At 44.5% G+C, this 26,413-nt stretch overlaps 1 protein-coding gene across 1 annotated transcript in view; it reads right to left on the bottom strand.

Annotated features, from left to right (window-relative positions):
- Positions 1-26,413, bottom strand: part of RFTN1 (raftlin, lipid raft linker 1) — a 121,380-nt gene that overhangs the window by 44,205 nt on the left and 50,762 nt on the right. Inside the window, exon 4 of the mRNA XM_068152345.1 lies at positions 11,611-11,719. Within this exon, the coding sequence (XP_068008446.1) occupies positions 11,611-11,719 (109 nt within the window). The remainder of the gene's footprint in view (positions 1-11,610; positions 11,720-26,413) is intronic.

Below are 26,413 nucleotides of genomic sequence, written 5' to 3'. Positions count from 1 at the left end.
AGGGCAGAGTAGATGGGGAGGAGAACCTCTCTCAACCTACTAGCCACACCCCTTCTAGTGCATCCCAGAATAAAGACACTTGGCAATTTCATTGCACAGTCCACACATTGCCTGTGACTCTGCATTTCTTTTTGCATTATCAGCTCCATAATGATCTCCTATGCCTAGCAAGAATGGTGGTACTCCTTACAAATACAAACATGGCCTTGGAAACAACAGCAGGTTCATTTTGCTCAGAGCTGTCTGTCTAAAGCAAGCACACAATACAAGCAATGGCTCTCTCTCTCTGGTTACTTGGTGGCTGCTTTTGAAAGAACACTGTTGGAGGCCTTAGGTCTCACAATATGCCCCACAAACAAGATCATCTTATTTTTCTACCTTGTTTTTAGGATTCCAGCAGACCTCCTTAGACAACAGACAGAGCACTGGGGATCTTCATGCAAAGAACATGGTCTTGTGGTTCGGGGAGAACACTACATAGTTGTTATAGGTTGAGGACTAACATCCTATCATAAATAAAAGTTCTTCAGATTACTAGAGAGTACCAGGGGGCTGGAAATAGGATATTATGAATACTTTATCCATCCCAACCTCCTGAAAAACTACATAATCAGACATTACAGCTTCCTCTTTCTCTTTTGCACTTTGCTCTTGCTCTCTCCCTTTCCCCTCTCCCTTGCTTAACTTTGTTTGGGTTTGCTATGTGGGAGGTAAGGCCTAGTGAGGCAAGGATGGAAAGTCACTATTGTGGCTGTGCAATGCAGGCTTTGGGCTTGGTCTGGGGGGGTGGGATTGGGCCATTGTAGGGTTAGATACATACATATAGATATAACCTTTCTGTTTTGTATACTTCTGTAAGTATTATTTTCATTTAGCTTCCAAATTCTGCGCAAGTGTTGTTCTTTACTCCCTTGGGGTAAATCCCACGTTCTGTCTGGTGCCAAACCAGCATAATAGTACATGCCAGGAGTTTGAACTGGGAAAGGATGATTGAAACTACAGTCTTCTAACTGTGCCCTCCTTCATTAACACATAGCAGCACATGTTTCATCACAAAGACTGCACATCCCCTTCTAGTTCACTGATTTCTGAAAACAGACATTAACACTTAAGGTAGGTTTTTACTTTGCCTTTGGTATTTTCTGTACGTCTCACATGCTCCTTCCTGAGAAGACAGCAACAGTCAGCAAGAGTTTCAAGTTTATTTTAAAACCAACTAAGCTTAGCTAATGTTCTGAAGAGGGGTTTAGTTAGAATAGAATAGAATAGAATAGAATAGAATAGAATAGAATAGAATAGAATAGAATAGAATAGAGCAGGTTGGAAGAGACCTTCAAGATCACCGTGTCCAACTTAGTTCTTTCCACATGACTCAAAACTTTCGTAGCTTGGGCATTTCTGCCTCTCTAATATTGCATTACAAAAGAAGCAAATGCTCCTAATCAAACAGCAAAGCAGCAACTGCTAATCTTTTCTCTGTCTTGATGCTCCCAGACTGTTTCACCCCTTACAACCTTTCTGCTGGGATGCTGTCATTTAATCCTGTACTTCCCATGCGTTCTTAACCTCTCCTGGTTTACACTCATCAGTTCTGTATTTGAGAGAGAGAGAGTTCATGTCTGTGTAAATATAAGCATGTACAAAGGTAGCTTTTAGAAAGTCAAAACTCAATTCACATTGAGGCTGTCCAATTACCCTGTATTTCCACTGTCACTTACACAGAAATAGGCCATCAGGGATAAAACCCTGGAGGGCTGCCTTGAAAAAGGTTACCATAATCTTGAACCACAGAGCTGTCCTTTAAGCAGTGTTGTGGATTGACACTGTTTACATTCATTCTTCCAATGAAAACCTTGACAAGAATTTTACCATTCAGGAACTTCAGACAAGACTACTAGAATGAAGTTGCCAGATCCAAGAGAAGATCCAACACCAAACCCAAAAGATAAAAAGTAACCAGTTTCTTGGAGAAACAGATGTGTATTGCCTTTCCAGCTTGGCAATAAACAGCCCATGCCACTGAACCATTGACTTGACACTTCAGGCTCTCATTGCATTTGTGGTAGAGCACCACAAGGCATGGAACAGGAAAAAGAAAGCAATCTGCAGTTTTACAACACGTTCATTGGTAGCTGCCTGTGCAAAAGGGAACTGAAAGCTACACACAGAACAGGAAGAACAGTCGTGAAGCAAGTAGCTGCTGTAGGTTACTGCTATGCTGAATGACAAAGACAGGCTCTTAGGACAGTGCTGCCAAGAGATATTAAGTTACAGCAAGCTGTATGTCTACTGCTACTGGAGCTATGGCAGGGATATGAGTAACGACTTGAAGTTCCTCTTCAGCTTGCATGAGCTGTACATTGATTCCAGAAAACAATATAACCATAGCAAACATCTAGCACAGCATGCTACTAAAGTGTGCTTGCTCTTTTCAGCGTACCTCACTAGATGACAGCTCTTGAAACCACACTACAGCATCCTCTGTAGTCTTTAGTGTGATGTAGGTTGTGGAGTCTCCTTCTCTGGAGACGTTCAAAACCTACCTAGATGCGTTGCTGTGTGACCTGCTCCAGGTGATCCTGCTCAGGCAGAGAAGTTGGACTAGATGATCTTCCCAGGACCCCTCCAACCCCTAACATTCTGTGATTCTGTGTATGTTTACATACATCCATTCCTTCACAGAGCTGTTAAAAGGCAAACATTGGTGGTCACAGGCTATAATTGCAGACTACTGACTGCAGTCCCTGTCCAAAAGCCATTTAACATACCCCTGTCTTCCCATCATTGCCCTAAACTCTGAGAAGAGATCCCAAATTTATCCATGTAATTCAAACTTTATTCCCAAAACATTATTTTAGATAAACTGCTGTAGAGCAGCCAGCCATGATCACTCAACCCAAATACTCCATTAGAAGCATAGCCATCAGGTCAAGGGAGGTGATTCTCCCCCTCTAATCCACTCTGCTGGGACCCCATCTGCAGTAATGGAGCCCCCAAGACAAAAAGGATCTGGATGTGTTGGAACATGTCCAGAGAAGGCCATGAGGATAAGCAGAGGGCTGGAGCTCCTCTCCTATAAGGAGAACAGACTGAGGGAGTTGGGGCTGTTCAGTCTGGAGAAGAGAAGGCTCTGAGGAGACCTTATTGTGGCCTTCCAGTATCTGAAGGGGGCTACAAGAAACCTGGGGAGGGACTTTTTAGGGTGTCAGGGAGTGATAGGACTAGGGGAAATGGAAGAAAACTAGAAATGGGTAGATTCAGATTGGATGTTAGGAAGAAGTTCTTCCCCATGAGGGTGCTGAGACACTGGAACAGGTTGCCCATGGAGGTGGTAGAAGCCTCATCCCTGGAGGTTTCTAAGGCCAGGCTGGAGGGGTTCTGAGCAACCTGCTGTAGTGTGAGGTGTCCCTGCCCATGGCAGGGGGGTTGGAACTGGATGATCCTTGAGGACCCTTCCAGCCCTGACAATTCTATGATTCTATGATATATGCTCCAAAAAAAGTCTGTAGAAACTCTGCCTCAAGCACTTGATCTAGGGAACAGGCACTTTGAAAATGCAGACTATGTCTTGTGCATTAATCTTCTAAGAGAGACTCCTACTCTAAAGGGTGACCATAAACAATGGAAGACCAAAGATTTATAGGGATGGGTGGCTGTCTGTTGTAGCTAATAACCATTTTGGCTGGGTGAAGGCAATTCAGTGTTCTTTGTAGAACATGAGAAAGGTCACTTACTTGTGACCCTGCTTTAGACCATCTCTGTCCTAAGCAATGAAAACAAAACCTCAAAAGGTTCAGGACAAGAGGATTGCTTTAAAAATTAAGAGATTACTTTGCAGGAAACACTTTCTTCTATCTTTATATAACCCAAGGAATGTCTCTTTAAAATCACATTGTTTCACCATGCCATCTGTTGCAGCCAAAATTACAGTTTCAACAATTTTGGTTTAGCACAGTGTAAAATATCCTCATATTTACTGTTGTTAAAAAAAAATATATATATTAAAAAAAGTTCATTTTTTCCCACCAGACAGAAGTGGGATGATGAAAAAACATCAACTACATGCTTCACAACATCTATTTTTATCCTGGTGAGGAGGAGCTGCTGGGGGCAAAGGATTATAAAAGCAAAACCAGGCTCCTGGGAGAGGCCTGAAAGTAGTTTTGCAATGTCCATGGAAGATATATATCAACACCACTCTTACTGGGATAGTCAAAAGGGCCCAAGTTGAAAGAAGCTTAACCAGGAACAGATGTTTCCCTTCACACCAGGCTGTCCAAAATACAGTATGTACTATTTTTTACCAACTCTTGTTATAGGCACACTTACAAAATGTTAACAAAATGCACTTCAATAAATGTTATCACAGCAGTTCACAGACAGATCAACCACTGAGGCTGAGTTTCAACTTCTGCCTCATGACCATATCTGCTTCTAAGATCCAAATAAAACAGGGGCTCTGTTTGCACTGAAAACATGCAGAAAACAACGCAGTCAGCTAAGTGTTCAGCAATGGTTTTCATTACAATTTGCTTAAGAAATCACAGGATTGCTTCAGCTGGAAAGGACCTCTGAGATCATTGAGTCCAGCTGTAAATAAATGCTGTATTGTTCTTTTGCAAATACCCTAGAGGGTGAAGATTTGGAATGGGATTTTTTTGGGGTTTGTTCTAAGGATGGAAATTATTTTAGAAGAGGTTGAGATCACATCTAGATAAATAATGCTAGGTAATAAACAGTACTCTAGAGAGGTAATTTCCTAGGCACAGAAGTACATTTCAACTGTTCAGTCACCTGAAGAACAATCCTCTGAGAAGTATTAAAGACTCAATTTCCCCCCCTCTTGTCTCTTTTACTGCCACCTGGTAGGCCTGTATACTCCACAGGAAATTTCTGAGCAGGCCAGCTACAACCTATCTAAAGCAAAGAATAATGCTTAGGATTACAATAACCATGTCAGAAACTCTGGAACCAATAAAGTAATCAGGGACTCTGCAGAAGAGACCTTTGCAAGACTCCACCAAACCTCTGGTGCTCTTCGGAACACGTAAGCTGCATCTCTTTGTTCCTTCTGACAAAGATTAAGTAGATGAAGAACAAGAAATGACAGAAAGAGACAAGAATGTGAGAAATACTGGAACAGCCATGCAGAAAACAGTCTTCTTCAGACAGGTTTTATAACTAAAAGTTAAAAACAACTGCAAATGTCTTCTCATTTGCTTGTCAGACAGTCACCAAAAAAACATATGTATGTATTAAAAGTACATATCATTATGAACTACTTTGTCCTATGACACACTGATCATCTTCCACATCTTGCTGTTTCACAGTCAGATGTTGAAGAGTTCTACAGCTCTGAAGTTGAGAGTTCAAAATCATTTAGTATCACTTTCACACACTGTGTGGCTATGTGAAGTCCCCTGCTTCGATCATGCAAGACAAATTCTGATGCAAGCAAATATGGAGAGGATAAGTAAAAAGCCAAACCTGCCTTGACATAGACTGTCTCTCATGCAGCAGATTTCATCCCAAGGTGTTTCAAAACAGCAGTTGTGTTCCAAGATGAACTGGTCCTCTCAAAATCATAGTATCATAGTATCAGTCAGGGTTGGAAGGGACCACAAGGATCATCTAGTTCCAAATCCCCTGCCATGGGCAGGGACACCCCACACTACATCAGCCTGGCCACAGCCTCATCCAGCCTGGGCTTAAACACCTCCAGGGACGGGGCCTTGACCACCTCCTTGGACAACCCATTCCAGGGCTTCACCACTCTCATGGTGAAGAACTTCCTCCTCACCTCCAGCCTTAATCTCCCCACCTCCAGCTTCATTCCATTCCCCCTAGTGCTATCACTACCTGAGATCCTGAGAAGTCCCTCCCCAGCCTTCTTGCAGGCCCCCTTGCAGGCCACAATTAGGTCACTTCGGAGCCTTCTCTTGATTCATCTGTGTGGCCTTAGTTGTGTTAGAAGAAACCGGACTCATTTCTGAGTCAAGGAAGGACAGACTAGCAGGAGAGGTCCTTGCCTAGTCAAAATCACAAAAGCAAGATGCTTGCATCTGAAAGTCAGTTAAGCTGCACCGATTTTAAGCCACACTCTTCCATGCCATCATACTTCCCCAGGGAGGGATAATGAGTCCACTGGGACATGAGATATGAACTCTGCAATGAATTCATACTGAAAAAAACCTTAACAAACAAGCATTCCCTTCTGACAGAGCAGGAAACTAAGGGAACAAAGATGTGCTTCCTAAATTTTTTGAAGTCAAGACTGAGAAGAATGGACACAGAAACTATTCTCCATTTCCCAGCCTTTCACCAGCACTGCAATGATGTGAACATAGAACTAAAGCCTTCTGACTATTACAGTTCTTCTAAAGTATGTAACTCAGACTGCTGTTGAAAACAAAGGTCGTGAGAAACTTCTCTTGCATTCAGATATGAATTTGCATCCAAAATGATCCTTTGCTTGGGAGGTCAGCCTCGCTTCTCCTTTCCTTGTCTCAGCAGGTTCAGGAGAACACAATCAGATGAAAAAAAATGGGAACAGGATACACAGAAATAAAGAGCAATTGAGGAAGTAATTAAAGACTACCCTATTTTACATGAGACACAAGTCAAAGTATTATAAAACATGGAATCCTAGACGTAACATCTCTGACTAGCAACAACTTCAGAGTGATCTGAGCCACAGTGATCACAAGTTCAGAAGTTAGCTTTGCTGATTAAGCAGCAGATAAGCATTTCTTTAATCAATGTTTTGCCTGAGAGCTAAAGACAGGAGTGCAAATACCAGTACAGCAGTAAAGTACATATACAACAGTTAAGTTACTTCTTTCATTGCCCCAGAATTAAATGACAAAGACACCATGAGACTGGTTGAGCTCTTTAGGACAGATTGAGCTGCCTTAAATCCAGGTTAATATGAAACAATGAACAGAATGTGGTGATGTCAAAATGCTTTGCCTTATGAGGAGAGGCTGAGGGACCTGGGGCTTTTTAGTCTGGAAAAGAGAAGACCTAGAGGGGATTTAATAAATGTTTCTAAGTATCTAAGGGCTGGGGGTCAGGAGGGAGGGGACAGGCTCTGCTCACTTGCTCCCTGTGACAGGACAAGGAGCAATGGATGTAAGCTGCAGCACAGGAGGTTCCACCTCAACACAAGAGGGAACTTCTTTACTGTAAGGGTCACAGAGCACTGGAACAGGCTGCCCAGAGAGGTTGTGAAGTCTCCTTCTCTGGAGACTTTTAAGGCCCATCTGGATGTGTTCCTCTGTGACCTGAGCTAGATTGTATGGTCCTGCCCTGGCAGGGGGGTTGGAATCGATGATCTCTTTGGGTCCCTTCCAACCTGTGATCCTGTGAAGGTCCAGTAATCGTGTATCTCATGCAGCATTATGTCCTAAATACTTAAATGTGTGTGTCCTGTCTTCAATGTCTCTGTGACAAAAAACGTACAGAAGAGAGTAGGGAACTGGGACAGAGTTTTAAAGCACAGGAGGGTATCAAGAACAGAACACAGGGTTGACCAGAGAGTTGTCTTTGGCATTTCTTAAATGTTTTACAGTCCACACTGTACAGAGAGAAATAACTTCCTTGTTCCTACTTCATTGCTCTTCAGCATTTATATGGAGTTATAGAAGAAAAAAGATTGCCTATGCTGTATGCCACTGCAAAATTGTTTTGTGTTTGCCAGAAGCAAGCAGTTGATATTCACTGTGACACACAGTTCAATGCAACTAGAAGTCAGCTGAAAAAAAGTTATTAGAATTGCATGCATGTTCAAACTCCACGTAAACAATGCTTACTCGGCAGTGCACACTAAAATCAATACCATCAATTTTCTCAGGGTAGAGGAAGTTTTTGCTAGTAAATTCACAGCTGGAGGAAATTCTGACTTGCTATTTTGTTTTGAAAAATAGTGCTGGGGCTGGTCTCTTCTCCCAGGTAAGAGGGAGTGGCCTCAAGCTGAGACTGGGTAGGTTTAGACTGGACCTCAGGAACAAAAATTTCCAGGGCAAGAGTAGTCAGGCATTGGAATGTGCTGCCCAGGGAGGAGATTGAGTCACCAACCCTGGATGTGTTTAAAGGTGGTTTGGATGTGGTGTTTGAGGATATGGTTTAGGGTGAAACTTGTAGAACAGGGTTTTTGGTTGGACTTGGTGATGCTGAGGGTCTTTTCCAAGCTGGATGTTTCAGTAATTCTGATTCTGTGAAAGTATGGCTACTCTTTTAAATACAGCACTTTGCAATGCAGTAGAGATGGTATCACAGTGTCACCAAGGTTGGAAGAGACCTCAAAGATCATCAAGTCCAACCTGTCTCCACAGACCCCATGACTAAACCATGGCACCAAGTGCCATATCCAATCCCCTCTTGAACACCTCCAGGGATGGTGACTCCACCACCTCCCTGGGCAGCACATTCCAATGACGAATGACTCTCTCAGTGAAGAACTTTCTCCTCACCTCCAGCCTAAACTTCCTCTGGTTCAGCTTGAGACTGTGTCCCCTTGTTCTGGTGCTGGTTGCTTGAGAGAAGAGACCAACTCCCTCCTGGCTACAACCACCCTTCAGCAATGAGATGTCCCCAAGCCTCCTCTTCTCCAGGCTAAACAATCCCAGCTCCCTCAGCCTCTCCTCACAGGGCTGTGCTCAAGGCCTCTCCCCAGCCTTGTTGCACTTCTCTGGAAGTGTTCAAGAGTCTCAATGTCCTTCTTAAACTGAGGAGCCCAGAACTGGACACAGGACTCAAGGTGTGGCCTAAACAGTGCAGAGTACAGGGGCACAATGACTTCCCTGCTCCTGCTGGCCACACTATTCCTAATGCAGGCCAGGATGCCATTGGCCTTCTTGGCCACCTGGGCACACTGCTGGCTCATGTTCAGGCAGCTGTCAATCAGCACCCTCAGGTCCCTTTCTGTTTGGCAGCTCTCCATGTAAAAGCCTCTGTTATGAAAAGCTCTGTGATCAAGGATTTGCCTATTCAATTAAAAGACTCTATTAACTTCCATTGTAATACACAGTTTGATAACAACTTACAGGTGGTTGTTTTTTTTTCAAAGCAAGCAACTGCCCTCTCCCACAGCTTTTTGTTACCAGTTTCTTGGGAGAAGATTCTTTATTTTTAATTTATTTGTTTGCAAACACCTGTTTTATATACCCTTAAAAGGAATGGATGTTTTTGTTGCTCAGACAAATTAGTTAATACAGCAACTAATCCTTGCTCCCAACCAAGCCCTGTTTCCTGAGACAAATTTACATAAAGGTGTTGAGACTTTCACAATGTGTTTCATCAGATGCAGACAGTGACACAAGGCACACTTGACAGCAACAGCTTCAAAGAACTTCAAACTCCTCTACATCAAATAACATCTGAGGATGAGTGACATACCTAGCCTACAGAGGAGCAGTAAATATACATTTTTAGATATTCAAATTGAAATGATTGTATTTCATAAAGGCATCTTCCTAACCCCTAAATCAAATGGCTTCTACCAAGTGAAACATTTCCATGTCTAGAGAAGCATTCTGAAGGGTCTCAGAATCGGATATGCATGGCAATGAGCTGACTCCTGGGTTGTCATTTTGTTTTCATGTCAGCCATAGCCTTTCTGAAGTTACAAATACAAAGGAACTTTCGGTTGCAGTGATGGGAAATTTCCCTTCTAGCTGTGACAGGTAAGCCTATATTTCTACTCAAAGAACTGAAGAACAAAATCAAACATGTTGAAACTGATACACAGGAAGTACACCAGCTCTGCCTAAGTGTGAATATATTAAAATAATTGAGGATAGTGTCAGAATAAAAGTGCAACACCACAATAAAACTTGAAATGCAATTGAGACTCAGCCTTCTGATTGTTAGGAAGCATTCAGAAAACTTCAGTTTGTTCTGATACCAGAATCTAGGTATCATTAAGGATGATGATGATCACAGGATCACAGGATGTTAGGGATTGGAAGGAGCCTCCAGAAATCATTGAGTCCAAGCCCCCTGCCAGAGCAGGACCATAGAATCCAGTGCAGGTCACATAGGAACACATCCAGATGGGTCTTGAAAGTCTCCAGAGAAGGAGACTCCACAACCTCTCTGGGGAGCCTGTTCCAGTGCCCTGTGACCCTCACAGTGAAGAAGTTCCTCCTCATGTTGAGGTGGAACCTTCTGTACTGTAGTTGACATGCATTGCCCCTTGCTCTATCACAGGGTGGAACTGAGCAGAGCCTGTCCCCTCTCTCTTGACACCCAGCCCTCAGAGATTCAGAAACATTTATTAAATCCCCTTCAGTCTTCTCTCCTTCAGACTAAACAGCCCCAGGGCTCTCAGCCTCTCCCCATAAGGCAGTGTTCCAGTCCTTTCATCATCCTGATAGCCCTCTGTTGGACTCTCAAGTAGATCCCTGTCTGTCCCGAACTAGGGAACCCAAAACTGGATGCAATACTCCAGGTGAGGGTCTCACCAGGGCAGAGTAGAGGGGGAAGAGAACCTCCCTGGATCTGCTGGACACACTGCTCTTAATGCACCCCAGGATTCCATTGACCCTCTTGGCCACAAGGGCACATTGCTGTCCCATACAGAACTTGTTAACCACCAGGACTCCCAGGCCCTTCTCCACAGGGCTGCTTTCTAGCAGATCACCTCTTAACCTGTGCTGGTGCACTTTACTCTTCCTTCCCAGATGCAGGACTCTGCACTTGATGATGATGATCAGACAGTCTCAGCTGCATCATTTTTAATTCATTGTAAAAGGAAAGACTGAACAGGAGTGCAAGTCTGTCAAGCTGAGCCCCTACCATGCTCATACAGCCTGTGCTGAAAATTGTGCTACAAAATTCTCTTAGCTATTATCACTGCAAGATGGATTACAGCTAGAAGAGTATGCCACTCACACTATCCTTACACCATGTGGCTAAGTAAATATAGTTTGCAATGCTAGTTTGGGTAACATGCAACAGGACACAACAGATGCTGCAGAATCTGAAGCCCGCACATTGAATCTGTCTTCACTGAAATGGACATAACCTGCTAAGTTCCAGTCTGACAAAGCATTATTGCAACAAAAATAATGTTAAAAAGAAGGCAACAAGGACAGCATTACAGGGTTCTTTTCAAATGTCTCAGTGCATAATAAAAGTTAATTGCAAGCAACACTGTTCAGGATGGCAAAGGTGCTTAGGTTCCCATTACTATCTCTGTGAACATCGTGTGATAGTGAAACTGTACTTAAAATAATCTGGGAGACTCCAGGAGTCAGTAAGCCTTTCAAGTACAGAGCTATGCAACAGGACATTCTGACACTACAATGGAAATGACATGCATTGTTTCAGCTAGAAATATTTACACCATTACAGGGCTGTCTTCTGCATTGTTAACTTAGTTGGTGTTGTCTGTGAGAGGTCACTCTCCTGTGAGACTTGTTTCAGTCAACAAGCAGAGCTGCCCTTCAGCTCCTTCAAATTACAAACCACCACATTTCTGCTGCAGCATTTCAACTGCACAAAATGCCCCCAGATTTCTACTGTCAGGCTGAGAGAACTAGAAGCAGCCATTCTAGTGCAAACAGAAGCATCCTGTGGTCTGGGGGGTGCCTTGGTTTTTTTACTCACTTTCTTAATAAAATCTGGTATCTCCTTTTTGTCTGAAAGCTGGTTTAAAGAGGAGCAGCACTCTACCTCCAAGACATATCTTTCACTACGGACATCACCTTTTGGAGACCTAAAGAGACACACAGAAAAAAAAAAGCATCAGTTTTGTTCTTAACACTGGATAGCCAAACATCCACTTCATAAATACATCCCATGGAGAGATAACCTTCAGAAGAAACTTCAGCTCCAGCAGATTGACTCCACTGAGCTCAACACAATTCTGACAAGCAGCAGCTAAAGCATCTCACCTGAGGGACTTCTCAGGATCTCAGGTAGTGATAGGACTAGGGGAAATGGAATGAAGCTGGAGGTGGGGAGATTCAGGCTGGAGGTGAGGAGGAAGTTCTTCCCCATGAGAGTGGTGAAGCCCTGGAATGGGTTGTCCAGGGAGGTGGTCGAGGCCCCGTCCCTGGAGGTGTTTAAGCCCAGGCTGGATGAGGCTCTGTCCAGCCTGATCTAGTGTGGGGTGTCCCTGCCCATGGCAGGGGGGTTGGAACTAGCTGATCCTTGTGGACCCTTCCAGCCCTGACTGATACTGTGATACTTGCTAGGAAAGCAAATCACACCAATGACTGTGACTGGTGGAAGGCCTCAGAGACTTCCAAATCCTTTTTACCTGTCCAAGAAACATTTTATCAGCCTGGCACCTATGGCTGATGCCAAGAAGATGGACAAGTAAGGAGATAACTCCACTGGGCCCCAGAGGGGGAACTGATGCAGGGTGTGTTTCACGGACAATAATTAAAAGAATCCCTTCTCTAATCTACCACCATTCTAAGTGTATGTTTGAAAACCAAGGGCTAATTAAAGCAGCCTTTCCTTCAGTCCTACCTTATGCTTTGTTGCTGAGAAATGTAAAGCTCTGTGTGAAATCCCCTCTCCTCCAGACGACACTAACTCCTAAAATAATTCAAAGCGTCTGGCATCTGCCATATACCTTGCTGAGAAAATCACTGTTGTGGAAACACAACTTTGGTCAGAATATGCCAAAGCAAAGTTTGGAAGTTATCCTGAACGATCCTGAGAAGCAGTCCATAGGTATGCACTGCAAGGCAGTCCTGCTGATGGCAGTTTTCATCTCCAGGTGCCCATGAAAGGAAACCGATATGCCTGATCAATAAAGGAAATCTCAACATTCAGTTACCAGTTCTTTAGAACACATGGAGGAATGCACAAAAGCAAAAGCCAGCCTACACTCTGAGATTAGTAACAAAGTGGCTATTTTAACATCCCATATGGAAAAATCAAAAGATCTAGCTTGAAGTACAAAAATAGCTCTGGCCAGCAGCTGCTCAGTGCTCTGGGTACCTACATGATGGGAAGAAAGGTGTAGAGGTTTGAACTGAGAGTGCTCAGGAAGCAGTGGAACAACAAACCAAGGGCTTTGCAGGCATGCCAAAGCAAGCCTGTATAAAAGCCCTGCTGTGGGGACTAAGAGTGTGAGACATGCAAAACACATCTTAGCTGCAGACAGTCCCAGGAGCTTTCCCTAGATGTTAAGTTACTTGGAGCCACAAGGTGCATAGGCTGCTGGCTGCAAGCTGGCAGTGTGGCTCCTAGGCAACGCTGCAGAATTTTTCTGAAACTATCATATGATATTTTATACTGGATACCTCCACTTTCACATATTTCACTTATACACGGGACAGGCAGCACCACACTGTCAATATCTGAGACCACTGAAGAAATTCTACACAGAGAGAGTGATTGCCCATTGGAATGGGCTGCCCGGGGAGGTGGTGGAGTCACCATCATTGGAGGTGTTCAGGAGGAGACTTGCTGGGGTGCTTGGTGCCATGGGTTAGTTGATTAGGTGGTGTTGGATGATAGGTTGGATGCGATGATCTTGAAGGTCTCTTCCAACCTGGTCTGGTCTGGTCTGGTCTGGTCTATTCTATTCTATTCTATTCTATTCACTAAGCCTCTACAAAGGTGTAGATCGAACACCTACTCCACGTCCCTTGCCAGGGACTACTCAGCACTCATCACAGTCCCCTTCCAGACTGGCTGAGAAGCCATACTCCCACACCAGAGACTTTGAAACAAGACAGCTGAAATTCAAAGTTAAGCTATCAAATCCCAGAAGTGAGGTTTGTGCCACGCTGCATCTCTGCCCACCCTTTGGCTAAGGCCTGCTCTCCTCTCCTTACACAGCGCTCAGGTCTCCATGCAAACTGCAGTGCTGCTGTGAATTCTGCCCACCCCAAACTTCAAAACTTACAATTCCAATTGCTGCAAAAGAGCAAGCCTGACTGCATTTGCCTGTTAAAACCCACTGCCTACCTGCAAAATCAAATTCTATTTAGCTTATGTTGGTGAGGTTTATACAGAGGTATAAGGAAGAGGGAAGTTCACCCATAAGCTTCTAATTCCTCTCCTCCCCCTCATCAGCTCCATGGACTAGGATTTGGTGCTGGTTTTGGAGGACCTACTTCCAACTTCTTTGAAAGGAGTACAAGTTATCTGGGATACAGATTATATCCATAAAAACAAAGTGATTCTTACTGTAACTGCTTAAAGTGACCTGTTTCTCTTATCTCCTCTCCTTTAACAAGCACATACTTTGAAATACACTTGCTGCTTGTAAATTCTTAAGCCAACTGGAGACAATAAATTTTTCCTCCAAGAGTCTCAGAGCTACCTCTGCACTAAGGATCATGAAAGGAATTGCATTAAATACCACTGCAGTCTGCTAGGAACATTATTTTACAGAGTATGTGTTACAAATCCTGCTAATGGCCATAAAATCTTTAGTTAAAACCTCCCAACAGAAGTAGTCTGTGTTACCAACAAGTATTTTTCCATGCCTTGAAGTCATCTTGAAGTCAAGTATTTGTCTACTGTGGTAGTCTTCACCTTTTATTTTGGCAAAACCAACCAACCAAAACAAACCCCATACATTTTCACATTAAAATAATCCATGGCTGTGGAATTCACAGCCCACAAACAGTAATTTTCTGGGCAAATACGGGTGGGCAAGAAACTACTTCCAGCCTCTAGACAATAAAGAAAGAATGCACTCCCTAAAAGCATCACAAAGTATTTCATAAGGGTCATCAAAGACTCTTCTTAAATTCTTTTAGTTTTATTAGGATAGCCATAAAACAGCTAAATAAAGGTATGGGTGCATTCTATATTGAGCAGAAATCGGGGTATTTTGGGGTTTATTCATTAGTCATAGTATCAGTCAGGGTTGGAAGGGACCACAAGGATCATCCAGTTCCAACCCCCCTGCCATGGGCAGGGACACCCCACACTAGATCAGGCTGCCCACAGCCTCATCCAGCCTGGGCTTAAACACCTCCAGGGATGGGGCCAGCCAGGACTACTTTTAGGACCACTTTCATGAGAGACTCTGGATTAGGACCCCCTGAGCACATCAAATCAAGATCACAGAAGTCATTGGAAAAGTCAAAACCAGAGCTCAAGCCTTATCCCTGCACTTGGCATCACTGCTCTCTTCTGAAGGACTAAATTCAACCATTTGAGAAATAACCCAGTCCTCCCTGCTCTGGGGTCTCTTAGCAAGTTTATAGCAAAGGAAGTTTCTGGGAGTCCAATATACAAAGTAAATTAAAGCAATGGTTTTATGTAGTTTCCACTTTCCCATCATAAAATATTAAAAAATACATAAATATATATATATAAAAAATATATAGAGCTAAAAGACAAATGTGCAAGCCCCAATAACTGGAAAGACTTTGTTCTTCTTCTGGGTGTACAATCAGCAATTTCCTCCTCCTACAGCAGAACACTAAATCTTCCTCCCTTCATTGTCTTCAAACATTCAAGGCTGCTTTATTACCTTTTTTCCTCTAACAAAAAGTCTCTGGGTTAATTAAAAATGGCCCATCCCTGAAAAAAAAGCCCATCTGGATGCAGCAATGCTGTTCCTTTCTTGAAAGCAAAGATGTAGCAGTGAAGCTGGTGCAGCACAACTCGTTACAGTGCCCTGCACTCACTGTAATGCATTCCGTGACACCCAGAAACCACAAGGGAAAGCCTGCAGAGGGATTGGACAGCCTCCTGCCCACTGCCCCAGGAGATATAACCACCACTGCTTAGCCATGGAGATTGACAGCAAATGTCACTGTTTCTTGTACACCCTAGGTTTTAATTTGGTTTTCTTCCTTTATTATGTATCACATGGGTTTTTTTTAGCTTTACCCATTCTCCTGAAGAAGGATTTTTCTGTCACTGGAGGGACCCTCCGAGGCCACCATGGTCAACCTGAACTAGTGGGTGGCAAATAGCTGAGAGAGAATTTTCAGTCTAGCTAGCAATGTGCAGAGGGATGGCACTGGCAAGAACATTGGGGTCAAGGGATTGGGTACCCTCAAGCATTATTGATACAGAAAAGGCTGAGGACCACACTATTACAGAGTAGCACCTTGAATCCTAAGTAGGAGCTCGAGTACCAGTAAAGAAGAAAAAAATACATAGAATAAGTAAGACTTTTCACTTATAATTGGAAGTTAACCAGGCAGAAACATTTTACACTGGTTGTTGCAGTAGGCTGTCATTTCCTGTACAGCTGTTTGCAGTTAAGCACCATTTCATGGTAGATAAACCATTACCAGCTGTAGGGTACCAGTGACTTACACTGTAACTACTAAGGCTGACAACATGGTGTCTGTTACACACTGGATTCCCAATCCTTTGCAGATACAAAAAGGAAATGTGGGAGCCAGCATTTGGTCCTAATTTTCCTGAAGCTCTCCACGCCCATGAATTCAGAAAACCAAAAGCACACTTGCAAGCTGCACAGCCACTTAAAGAGCAGCTATTTGATTAAGATGATATCAGGCACAAAAGTGCAGGTTTGAGATTTTCCACCACGCAGGAACAGCTCCACAGTTCTAAATATAACTGCACAGTTCTAACAAACTAATCTACATTAGAAAAAACAATAATAAACTCACATCATTAACATGATTAACATGAGTCACTGGTATCTGCAATTCCAGGTTAAGAATCTAGTCAAACCAGAGCACCTGAACAGCAGAAGTGCAGCAATTCAAACCCCGCAGGTTTTCTGATGCCCACCCAAAAAAACCCCACACCATTATTTATGTTAATAAAAGCAGGTCTCATCATAGTATCAGTCAGGGTCAGAAGGGACCACAAGGATCATAGTACCATAGTATCATAGTATCAGTCAGGGTTGGAAGGGACCACAAGGATCATCTAGTTCCAACCCCCCTGCCATGGGCAGGGACACCCCACACTAGATCAGGCTGGCCACAGCCTCAGCCAGCCTGGGCTTAAATACCTCCAGGGACAGGGCCTCAACCACCTCCCTGGACAACCCATTCCAGGGCTTCACCACTCTCATGGGGAAGAACTTCCTCCTCACATCCAGCCTGAATCTCCCCACCTCCAGCTTCATTCCATTCCCCCTAGTCCTATCACTACCTGAGTTCCTGAGCAGTCCCTCCCCAGCCTTCCTGTAGGCCCCCTTCAGATACTGGAAGGCCACAATGAGGTCACCTCAGAGCCTTCTCTTCTCCAGACTGAACAGCCCCAACTCCTTCAGTCTGTCCTCACAGGAGAGGTGCTCCAGCCCTCTGATCATCCTCGTGGCCCTTCTCTGGACATGTTCCAGCACCTCCACATCCCTCTTGTAATAGGGGCTCCAGAACTGGAGGCAGTACTCCAGGTGGGGTCTCACCAGAGCTGAGCAGAGGGGGAGGATCACCTCCCTTGCCCTGCTGGCCACACTTCTCCTGATGCAGCCCAGGATCTGATTGGCTTTGTGGGCTGCAAGAGCACACTGAGAGCTCATGTTGAGCTTCTCATCCCCCAGCACCCCCAAGTCTCTCTCCTCAGGGCTGCTTTCCAGCCAGACCCTGCCCAGCCTGGATTTGTGCCTGGGACTGCCTCAACCCAGATGCAGGACCCTGCACTTGCTCTTGTTGAACCTCCTGAGGTTGGCTTGTGCCCACCTCTCCAGCCTGCCCAGGTCCCTCTGGATGGATCCCTTCCCTCCAGCTGTCTGCTGCACCACACAGCTTGGTGTCATCAGCAACCCTGCTGAGGGTGCACTCAATGCCACTGCCCATAGATTGTATCATAACAACTTCAGGTCTAGCTCATGTCACACTGTTTATTACCCAAACATTTTCTTTAGTAAGAGTCCCCATCTACAGGAAGACTTAACACTGGAATGTGTATTGCCTGTTACTAAAATTTTAAGCTGTTTTTAATGACATCTCACAGAGCTTCTTGAGGGCAACTTTAAGCCTGTATTGATACACTGGCACCTTTAAATGTGTAGTGTTTATCATTTTAAGAACACAGATGAAAGAACATTTATTTTTGGGTCCATGTTAAAAGCTGGTGCGAGGAAATATGTATTTCTTTGAACTTGAAACAAATAACAAGGCTTAAAAGCTCAAGCCATTGTCCCTTGAGCTAAAGGAAGATGGGTATGGAATAAATATTTTTTCAGCTAGCTGCAGTCAGCCTGCTGAGAGCAACACCACACACTGCTTTTGCACACAGAGGATGTTTGATCCTAGTTTTCATGAAGCCAAGGTCAGACATCTGCCATCTTCAAGCCTAAATCCTACATGAAACCCAAAGAGATACACACATATATACACCACACACATACCTTCCATTTAAACCAAAAAGAGAGTGTAACAATGCAAAGTATCCACTTCTACCAACTCAAGCAAGCACTGCAGCACTGGAGGAGATACTTTTTGCCAGGCTGCATTATTTTGAAATGCCTTCAACTGAAATTCCTTTATTTCTGCAGAGACCTTCTGCAGCACACTTCTGGGCCCATGAAGGAGAAGAGAGTTGGAAAGAGCCAGGGTGGACACAGCAAGGGCAAATCATGTTTGACCAGTCCAGCTGCTTTTGATGTTGAAACGAGTTGTTTGTCAAGAAGTGGAAGGAGGGGAGTGGCTTCTCTTATTTTTGGCATTGGCTCCCACACTATTCCTGTATGCAAGTTAGAATATCACAGGCTGGAAAAACAGGGAAAATGAATCCCATGGTTAATGGCAATGACCTGTCTGGAGGCCAGTGACAAGTGGAGTCCACAGCCAGGGGTCTGCAGCCTGGTTCCTGTCATGTTGAATGTGCTGCCCAGGGAGGTGGTGGAGTCACCCTCCCTGAAGGTGTTCAAAAAAGGATTGGAGGTGGCACTGTAAGCCATGGTTTAGCTGTCATGAGGTGTTAGGAGGTTGGACTTGATGATCTCTGAGGTCTTTTCCAACCTGGCTGATTCTAGGATTCTGTGTTTACCATCCTCACTGATGACATGGAGGAGGGAACAAGGTGTGCTCTTGTCATGTCGGCAAATGACGGCAGAACGGGGAGGCAGCTGATGTGGCAGAGCTTGTGCTCCAAGTAAGCTTGAGGCCACTGTGCATGTTTCCTACAGTGATGTACCACTGAAGGTCAAATGCAGCATGAAATTGTTCACACTGAAAATGAAGAAATCCCCACAGAAAGTCAAAGACAGACTTGGCAGGCAGAGGCTCCAGCCATGGCTCAAGGGCTCTGCCCACTGAATTCTAGAGCCAGAACTCAGTTTCATGTGCCTGTAAAAAAAGCATGATGAGAAGAAAAGCCTTTTGGGGCTAGAAGGTGTCTTAAAACAGCTATGAATCATAAATCTGCTGAATTGTTTGGATGTTTTCCTTTGCTTGGAAGGCAAACATGCAAATCCGAATGCCAGAGGGCCAGCTCAAAGCTTCAGAGAACAAAACACTGCCAGCAGCTGCTGTTTCTCCCCAAGACTATTATGTCTTTTCATCCTTCAACAGTTCCTTGGTATAATATGGTTTTCCTTTCTTCCATGGGAAGGGATGTTCACTAGCATTAAAAGGAGAGTTCAGTATGATTAGAAAAAGACAGGAGTGAGAGAGCTGATCTTTCAGATGTGAAAAAACTAAGGTTGCCCCAACTTAGCTACCCCAAACCTTACCAATACTACATCTACACTGACAACTGGAAATGCAAACACAGCATCAAAGAAGCAATACAAGTGCTGTCTTTTTAAAGTCATCTCACCTCCCATGTCTAAGCCATTTCAGTATCTTGCATTTCCATCATGCTGCTTTAGATTGTCTATAAATGTAGCCATTCCATGTGCCCATTTCTATGAAAACTTAGCCACCTCTCAGAAGATGCCATTAATTAAAGCCACCTGGAATGAATACTGCATAGAATCACAGAATGGTTTGGGCTGGAAGGAACCACCAAAGGTCATCTGCTACAATCCCCCTTCAGTCAGAAGGGACATCCCCCACTAGAGCAGCTTGCTCAGAGCCTCATTAAGCCTAACCTTGAATATTTCCAGGGATGGGGCCTTAACTGCCTCCCTGGGCAAGCGATTCCAGTGTTCCACCACCCTCATGATGCAGAACTTGTTCCTAACATCCAACCCAAATCTACTCTTCATTTCAAACCTTTGCCTCTCCATCCTATCACTTCAGGCCTTTAGAAACAGTCCATCTGCAGCCTCCTTGTAGGCCCACTTCAGGTACTGGAAGGCAGCTATTAGGTCTCCCTGAAACCTTCTCTTCTCCAGGCTGAACAACCCCAGCTCCTTCATCCTTTTCCAACCTTAACCAGGTTGGAAAAGACCTTTGAGACCATTGAGTCCAACCTATCACCCGACACCAACACAAAACCATGATGCTTTACTATTAAACCTTTGAACTCAGCCTGTCAAATTCCTTTGCAGCTCAATAGAATTATTTTTGGCCAAGTGGTGGAAGTTTGCATTTCATCAGGATTAATGGATATAGGGAAATTGCACAGAATCAGAATCATCTCATCAAGTGAATGACTGGAACACCTGACACCTCATTATCTTTCAGAAAGGGAAAGCAGCTGCAGAGTTGTCTGAGGTAAACATAGTCTACATGTCAGTGTTTCTCTGCTGATTGCTTGGTTGGTAGGAGGCAAAACCTTAGTATCATAGTATCAGTATCAGTCAGGGTTGGAAGAGACCACAAGGATCATCTAGTTCCAACCCCCCTGCCATGGGCAGGGACACCCCACACTAGATCAGCCTGGCCACAGCCTCGTCCAGCCTGGGCTTAAACACCTCCAGGGACAGGGCTTCAACCACCTCCCTGGACAACCCATTCCAGGGCTTCACCACTCTCATGGGGAAGAACTTCCTCCTCATGTCCAGCCTGAATCTCCCCACCTCCAGCTTCATTCCATTCCCCCTAGTCCTATCACTACCTGAGATCCTGAGCAGTCCCTCCCCAGTCCTCCTGTAGGCCCCCTTCAGATACTGGAAGGCCACAATTAGTAAGCAACATATGTGCTACTCTCTCATCTTGATAAGACAAAACCTGGGCTGGAACAATGCTCACTATCAATACAGGGGGATGAGAATGGAGCCCTGTGGAAATGGATTTGGGTGTGATGATGGATGAGAAGCTGGACATGAGCAGGCAGTGTGAGCTTGCAGCACAGAAGGCAAATCACAGCCTGGGCTGCATCAGAAGATGTGTTGTCAGCAGATCCAGAGAGGTGATCCTGTCACTTTGATGTCACTTTGCTCTGCTCTGGTGAGACCTCACCTGGAGTACTGTGTACAGATCTGGAGCCCTCAATACAGGAAGGACATGGACCTGATGGAGAGGGTCCAGCAGAGGGCCATGAAAATGATCAGGGGATTAGAGCCTGCTATGAGGACAGGCTGAGGGAGCTGGGATTGTTCAGCCTGGAGAAGAGAAGGCTCCAGGGAGACCTGATAGAAGCCTTCCAGTACCTGATGGGGGCCTACAGGAAGGATGGAGAGAGACTCTTTACAAAGGCCTGCAGTGACAGGACAAGGGACAACAGCTTCAAACTAGAGAAGGGCAGATTTTGAGTGGATATCAGGAAGAAGTTCTTCACTATGAGAGTGGTGGAACACTGGAACAGGTTGCCCAGGGAGGTGGTTGAGGTCCCTTCCCTGGAGATGTTCAAAGTGTGACTCGACAAGGCCCTGGGCAGCCTGATCTTGCTGGGGCTGTCCCTGTTGACTGCAGAGTGGATGACCTTTGGAGCTCCCTTGCTGCTGGACCATTCTATGGTTCTATGAAATGCACAGACCTGCCCCTGTCATGCCCAGAGAGGTACAGACACATGGTCATGCTTTCCAGGCTACCACCACAACCCCCTTTTCCTTAGGTTCTTGTCTTCCTGTGTAAATCAGTGTCCATCAACTTTTCTCAAGCATGAATCAACACAGAGCAGCAGGCCAGGGGATATACTTCACACCTGGAGCCTTCCCTACCTTCAGCAAAAGAAAAACATCCTGTAAAAATGTGGGCTTGAAGACATTTTTCTTCACTTGTTTCTTTATGAGATGCCTTCTCCAGGAAACCCAAGCTCAGAAGCCAGCACAGTGAAACAGGCAACTGCTTTTCACTTAAGGAGTTCATTGAAATTTAGAGAGAGTGGAAGGTAGAAAGCACTGACAAGACAACTGAAGTTGTAATTCCTTTTTCTGACTCCAAGCCTCTCCCAATCAGCTGGTTAGTGTGCACAATGCAATTAGGGGCTACAGAAATATTTACCTTTATTCTATGAAATCTGATGAGACAGCAGAATTCTTCAGACACTTGGCAGACTACCCTCATGCCCAGTGCCTTTCTAAAGTTCTTACATTTACTTCATTTACTTTAATTGAACATCAAACTTCTTGAAGTACCAGCAAGGACACAGTCTCAGGCTGCGCCAGGGGAGGTTTAGGCTGGAGGTCAGGAGGAAGTTTTACACAGAGAGAGTGATTGCCCATTGGAATGGGCTGCCTGGGGAGGTGGTGGAGTCACCATCGCTGGAGGTGTTCAGGAGGAGACTTGATAGGGTGCTTGGTTGCATGGTTTAGTTGATTAGGTGGTGTTGGATGATAGGTTGGACACGATGATCTTGAAAATCTCTTCCAACCTGGTCTGGTCTGGTCTGGTCTGGTCTATTCTATTCTGTTGTTGACTAAAAAAATGGGGGGATGGGGGGGAAGTAATCCGCCCTCTACTTTTGTATATCCCTCACATTTCCAAGGGTCAAATTCTGTCCTTCAGCATATTCAGCATCCATCTAAGTTAGGGATGCACTTCCTCAAATGTCCTGAAAAGGAAAGACTCCTACTTCCTTATTTACCAGAAATTATCACATAGCTAGGGATAAACCACACAGGAAACTGTACAGATTAAACTCAAAACTACCCTAGTGACTTGAAGTCACATTAAATTCACAATGACATTTGAAATTTACACTATTATAGAACCCCAAGACAATGGCAAAATAGGAGGAGTAACACAAATAGATACTTTTCCCATGAGTTTTAATGTCTAAGATGTCTAAGAACTACCTGCTCCATTTTATTCTGGAGCAAAACTGCACTGCAAATCTCAGTGCTAGCAGCAGCGTGCAGCTCTTGATTCACATCATCTGTGGCAGCTAGTATAGCTCTTCCTGCTGGTAGAAAGGCAGTGCTATAAATGTAAGCCCTCAAAATGTGAGTCAACAGTATTCATTTTAAAGCATAAAACTGACATATAAAGCTGCAACACTGATTAAAGACTAATTCAACTGTTCAGATCTGCCTCTGTATACACAGAATTGACATTATTGTACCAAAAAGGCACTGATACAACAATTTCATTTCTGTTCCATTCAGGCAACTAAAAGAGCAAGGTGACAAACCACACCAGGTATCTGCCAGACAACTGACAGATAAAGGTTATAGCATGGGAAGCATGAGTAGTGAAACACCTGCAGTACAAAAGGACCTACAGCCCTAGGTGTTTTGCTGAAAGTGGCCAGGAAGCCCAAGCATGGGTCCCACACCAAGGCAGAGAGCTTCTTATGACACCTTGGTTCCCCCCATGAACACACTGACTAGGCCACACCTCGAGTACTGTGTCCAGTTCTGGGCCCCTCGCTGGAAGGTGTCCAGAGAAAGGCAACAAAGTTGGTGAGGGGCTTGGAACACAGCCCTGTGAGGAGAGGCTGAGGGAGCTGGGGTTGCTTAGCCTGGAGAAGAGGAGGCTCAGGGGTGACCTTCTTGCTCTCTACAACTACCTGAAGGGAGGTTGTAGACAGGCAGAGGTTGGTCTCTTCTCCCAGGCAGCCAGCATCAGAACAAGAGGACACAGTCTCAGGCTGCGCCAGGGGAGGTTCAGGTTGGATGTTAGGAAGAAATTCTATACAGAGAGAGTGATTGCCCATTGGAATGGGCTGCCTGGGGAGGTGGTGGAATCACCATCACTGGAGGTGTTTAGGAGGAGACTTGATAAGGTGCTTGGTGCCATGGGTTAGTTGATTAGGTGGTGTTGGATGATAGGTTGGAGGTGATGATCTGGAAGGTCTCTTCCAACCTGGTCTGGTCTGTTCTATTCTATTCTAGTCTATTCTATTCTATTCTATTCTTTGTATCATCACAGCAAACAGCAGGGGAGCACTTTGTATTCCAGAGCATAAACAACATCATCAGTAATGCTACAACTGTGACTGGACTCCTTATACTCCTAAAATCTTATAACAGAAATAAACACTCATGTGACCAATGAATATCCTAAGCAGACCTTAACTTCTACCCAAGAATTCAACTGCCTACAGATGCCAGAGATCTCATAGTACTCAGGGGAAAAAAGAATTACATATATATATGTATATATATATGTATTCTTTATTAGCAGTGCAATGAGAAAAGCTACTTAAAAAGTATTTAACCTATATCTTTCTTTTCATCTCATTGCATTTTTGTTCTCCCCAGCTGTTGGTGGCTGTGGGATACACTCAGAGTTCACATACAGAGTTCACAGGCCACAGTCAGAAGCAATCCGTGCAACACCCAACTCTCTTCATTGTACTTGGCAAAACATTCATCGCAGCCACACGCTATGGATGCAACTTCTCCCAAACTCTCAGCCAAACTCAGGAACACCTAAACTAGAAACCCCACCAGACTGAGGCCATTTCCCTTTCTGGAACTTCCCAGTGATTTCTCACTGCACTAAGTCTCTTCTGCTTCCCCAGGAAGTCAGAAACAGCAGATAAGGGAATGCAAAGAAATGGAGTGTGAATGTAAAAGGAAGTGTAATTGGTTCAAGACTTTCTACTGTCTTCAATTTCATGCAGTCATTTACAGCTGTCTGAAGTGTGTGAAACACTGGCACCCATGTGAGTGAGCAGGCAATTAAGATTTTGTACTCCTCCACAATCATTCCTCACAGATGTAAACTACTGGGGACAGTAGGAGACAGCAGCAACACACTGAGGGCTCTGGCTTCGAGGCTGCATCGCTCTGCTGCTTTTCCCTGACCTCCCTCCTACAAGATACTGAAGGCCTGGACTCCAAGCCAGGAGAATTGCTTAAGCACTTACTTAACACTGCAAACTCATGCATGTAAATACTTCCATTATTTGTGGCAGGGTATTATGCAGACAAGAAAAGCAAGGCCCCCAAAAGCAGGCAAACTTAGCCCAACATTGCTTAAGAACACCACTGTTCAGCCTCAGATCTTATGGTTTGATCATAAAATTGGAAACCCTTTGAGCAATATCAGGCAAGCCAGCATTAAGTTCCTCATTAATACAACTAAAAGCAAGTCAAGGTAAACTGAGAGTTATTTTAGAAGCTGAAATTGCCTGTGACACCCAATGCCTACAGGTATTTGCTAATGAAATGCAAAACTTCTTCCTTAGGTGCCAGACTGAAGTATGACCCTGTCCATAATTGATATCAATTGATTACCAGGCTGCAGTAAATTGAGTGGTGGATTTACTTTGGTTTTAAAGAGGTGTCTAAAGAAGTTACATCCTTCCTTCAAGCATGAACAGAGGAGCTAGGATTGGAAAGTGGAGGTTTCAGAACAAGAAGACACAGTCTCAAGCTGTGCCAGGGGAGGCTTAGGCTGGAGGTTAGGAAGAAATTCTACACAGAGAGAGTGATTGCCCATTGGAATGGGCTGCCTGGGGAGGTGGTGGAGTCACCATCACTGGAGGTGTTTAGGAGGAGATTTGATAGGGTGCTTGGTTGCATGGGTTAGTTGATTAGGTGGTGTTGGATGATAGGTTGGACATGATGATCTTGAAGGTCTCTTCCAACCTGGTCTGGTCTGGTCTATCCTATCCTATCCTATCCTATCCTATCCTATCCTATCCTATCCTATCCTATCCTATCCTATCCTATCCTATCCTATCCTATCCTATCCTATCCTATCCTATCCTATCCTATCCTATCCTATCCTATCCTATCCTTCAGTACAGGCCACTCTAAGAAGTGATGGACTGATGAATGCAATTAACAGCAGATTGTACAGAATGGCTGCCACAAAGCTGGTAGCCACAGAGCTGTGCATGGTCAGGTAACAGTAAATCATGTTTTAAATCATTCTGCTAAAAATCAGAAACACATGTTTATAAATATTCATGTCTGAATTCTCTTTTGGGCTATTCACCAGCACAGCCTATTGATTTTTTTTTCTAAATCACATTAAAATATGGGGAAAAAACCAAACAGTATTTCTGCTTATTCATCTTCAGACTTCTCAGGATCTCAGGTAGTGATAGGACTAGGGGGAATGGAATGAAGCTGGAGGTGGGGAGATTCAGGCTGGAGGTGAGGAAGAAGTTCTTCCCCATGAGAGTGGTGAAGCCCTGGAATGGGTTGTCCAGGGAGGTGGTTGGGGCCCTGTCCCTGGAGGTGTTTAAGCCCAGGCTGGCTGAGGCTCTGGCCAGGCTGATCTAGTGTGGGGTGTCCCTGCCCATGGCAGGGGGGTTAGAACTAGATGGT

Source organism: Melanerpes formicivorus, unplaced genomic scaffold (assembly GCF_026170545.1).
Source record: "Melanerpes formicivorus ecotype bairdi unplaced genomic scaffold, bMelFor1.0.p_v2 SCAF_23, whole genome shotgun sequence".
Taxonomy (NCBI): Eukaryota; Metazoa; Chordata; class Aves; order Piciformes; family Picidae; genus Melanerpes; species Melanerpes formicivorus.
The sequence above is the reverse complement of the archived record's forward strand: the minus strand, read 5'-3'. Positions and strand labels throughout refer to the sequence as shown.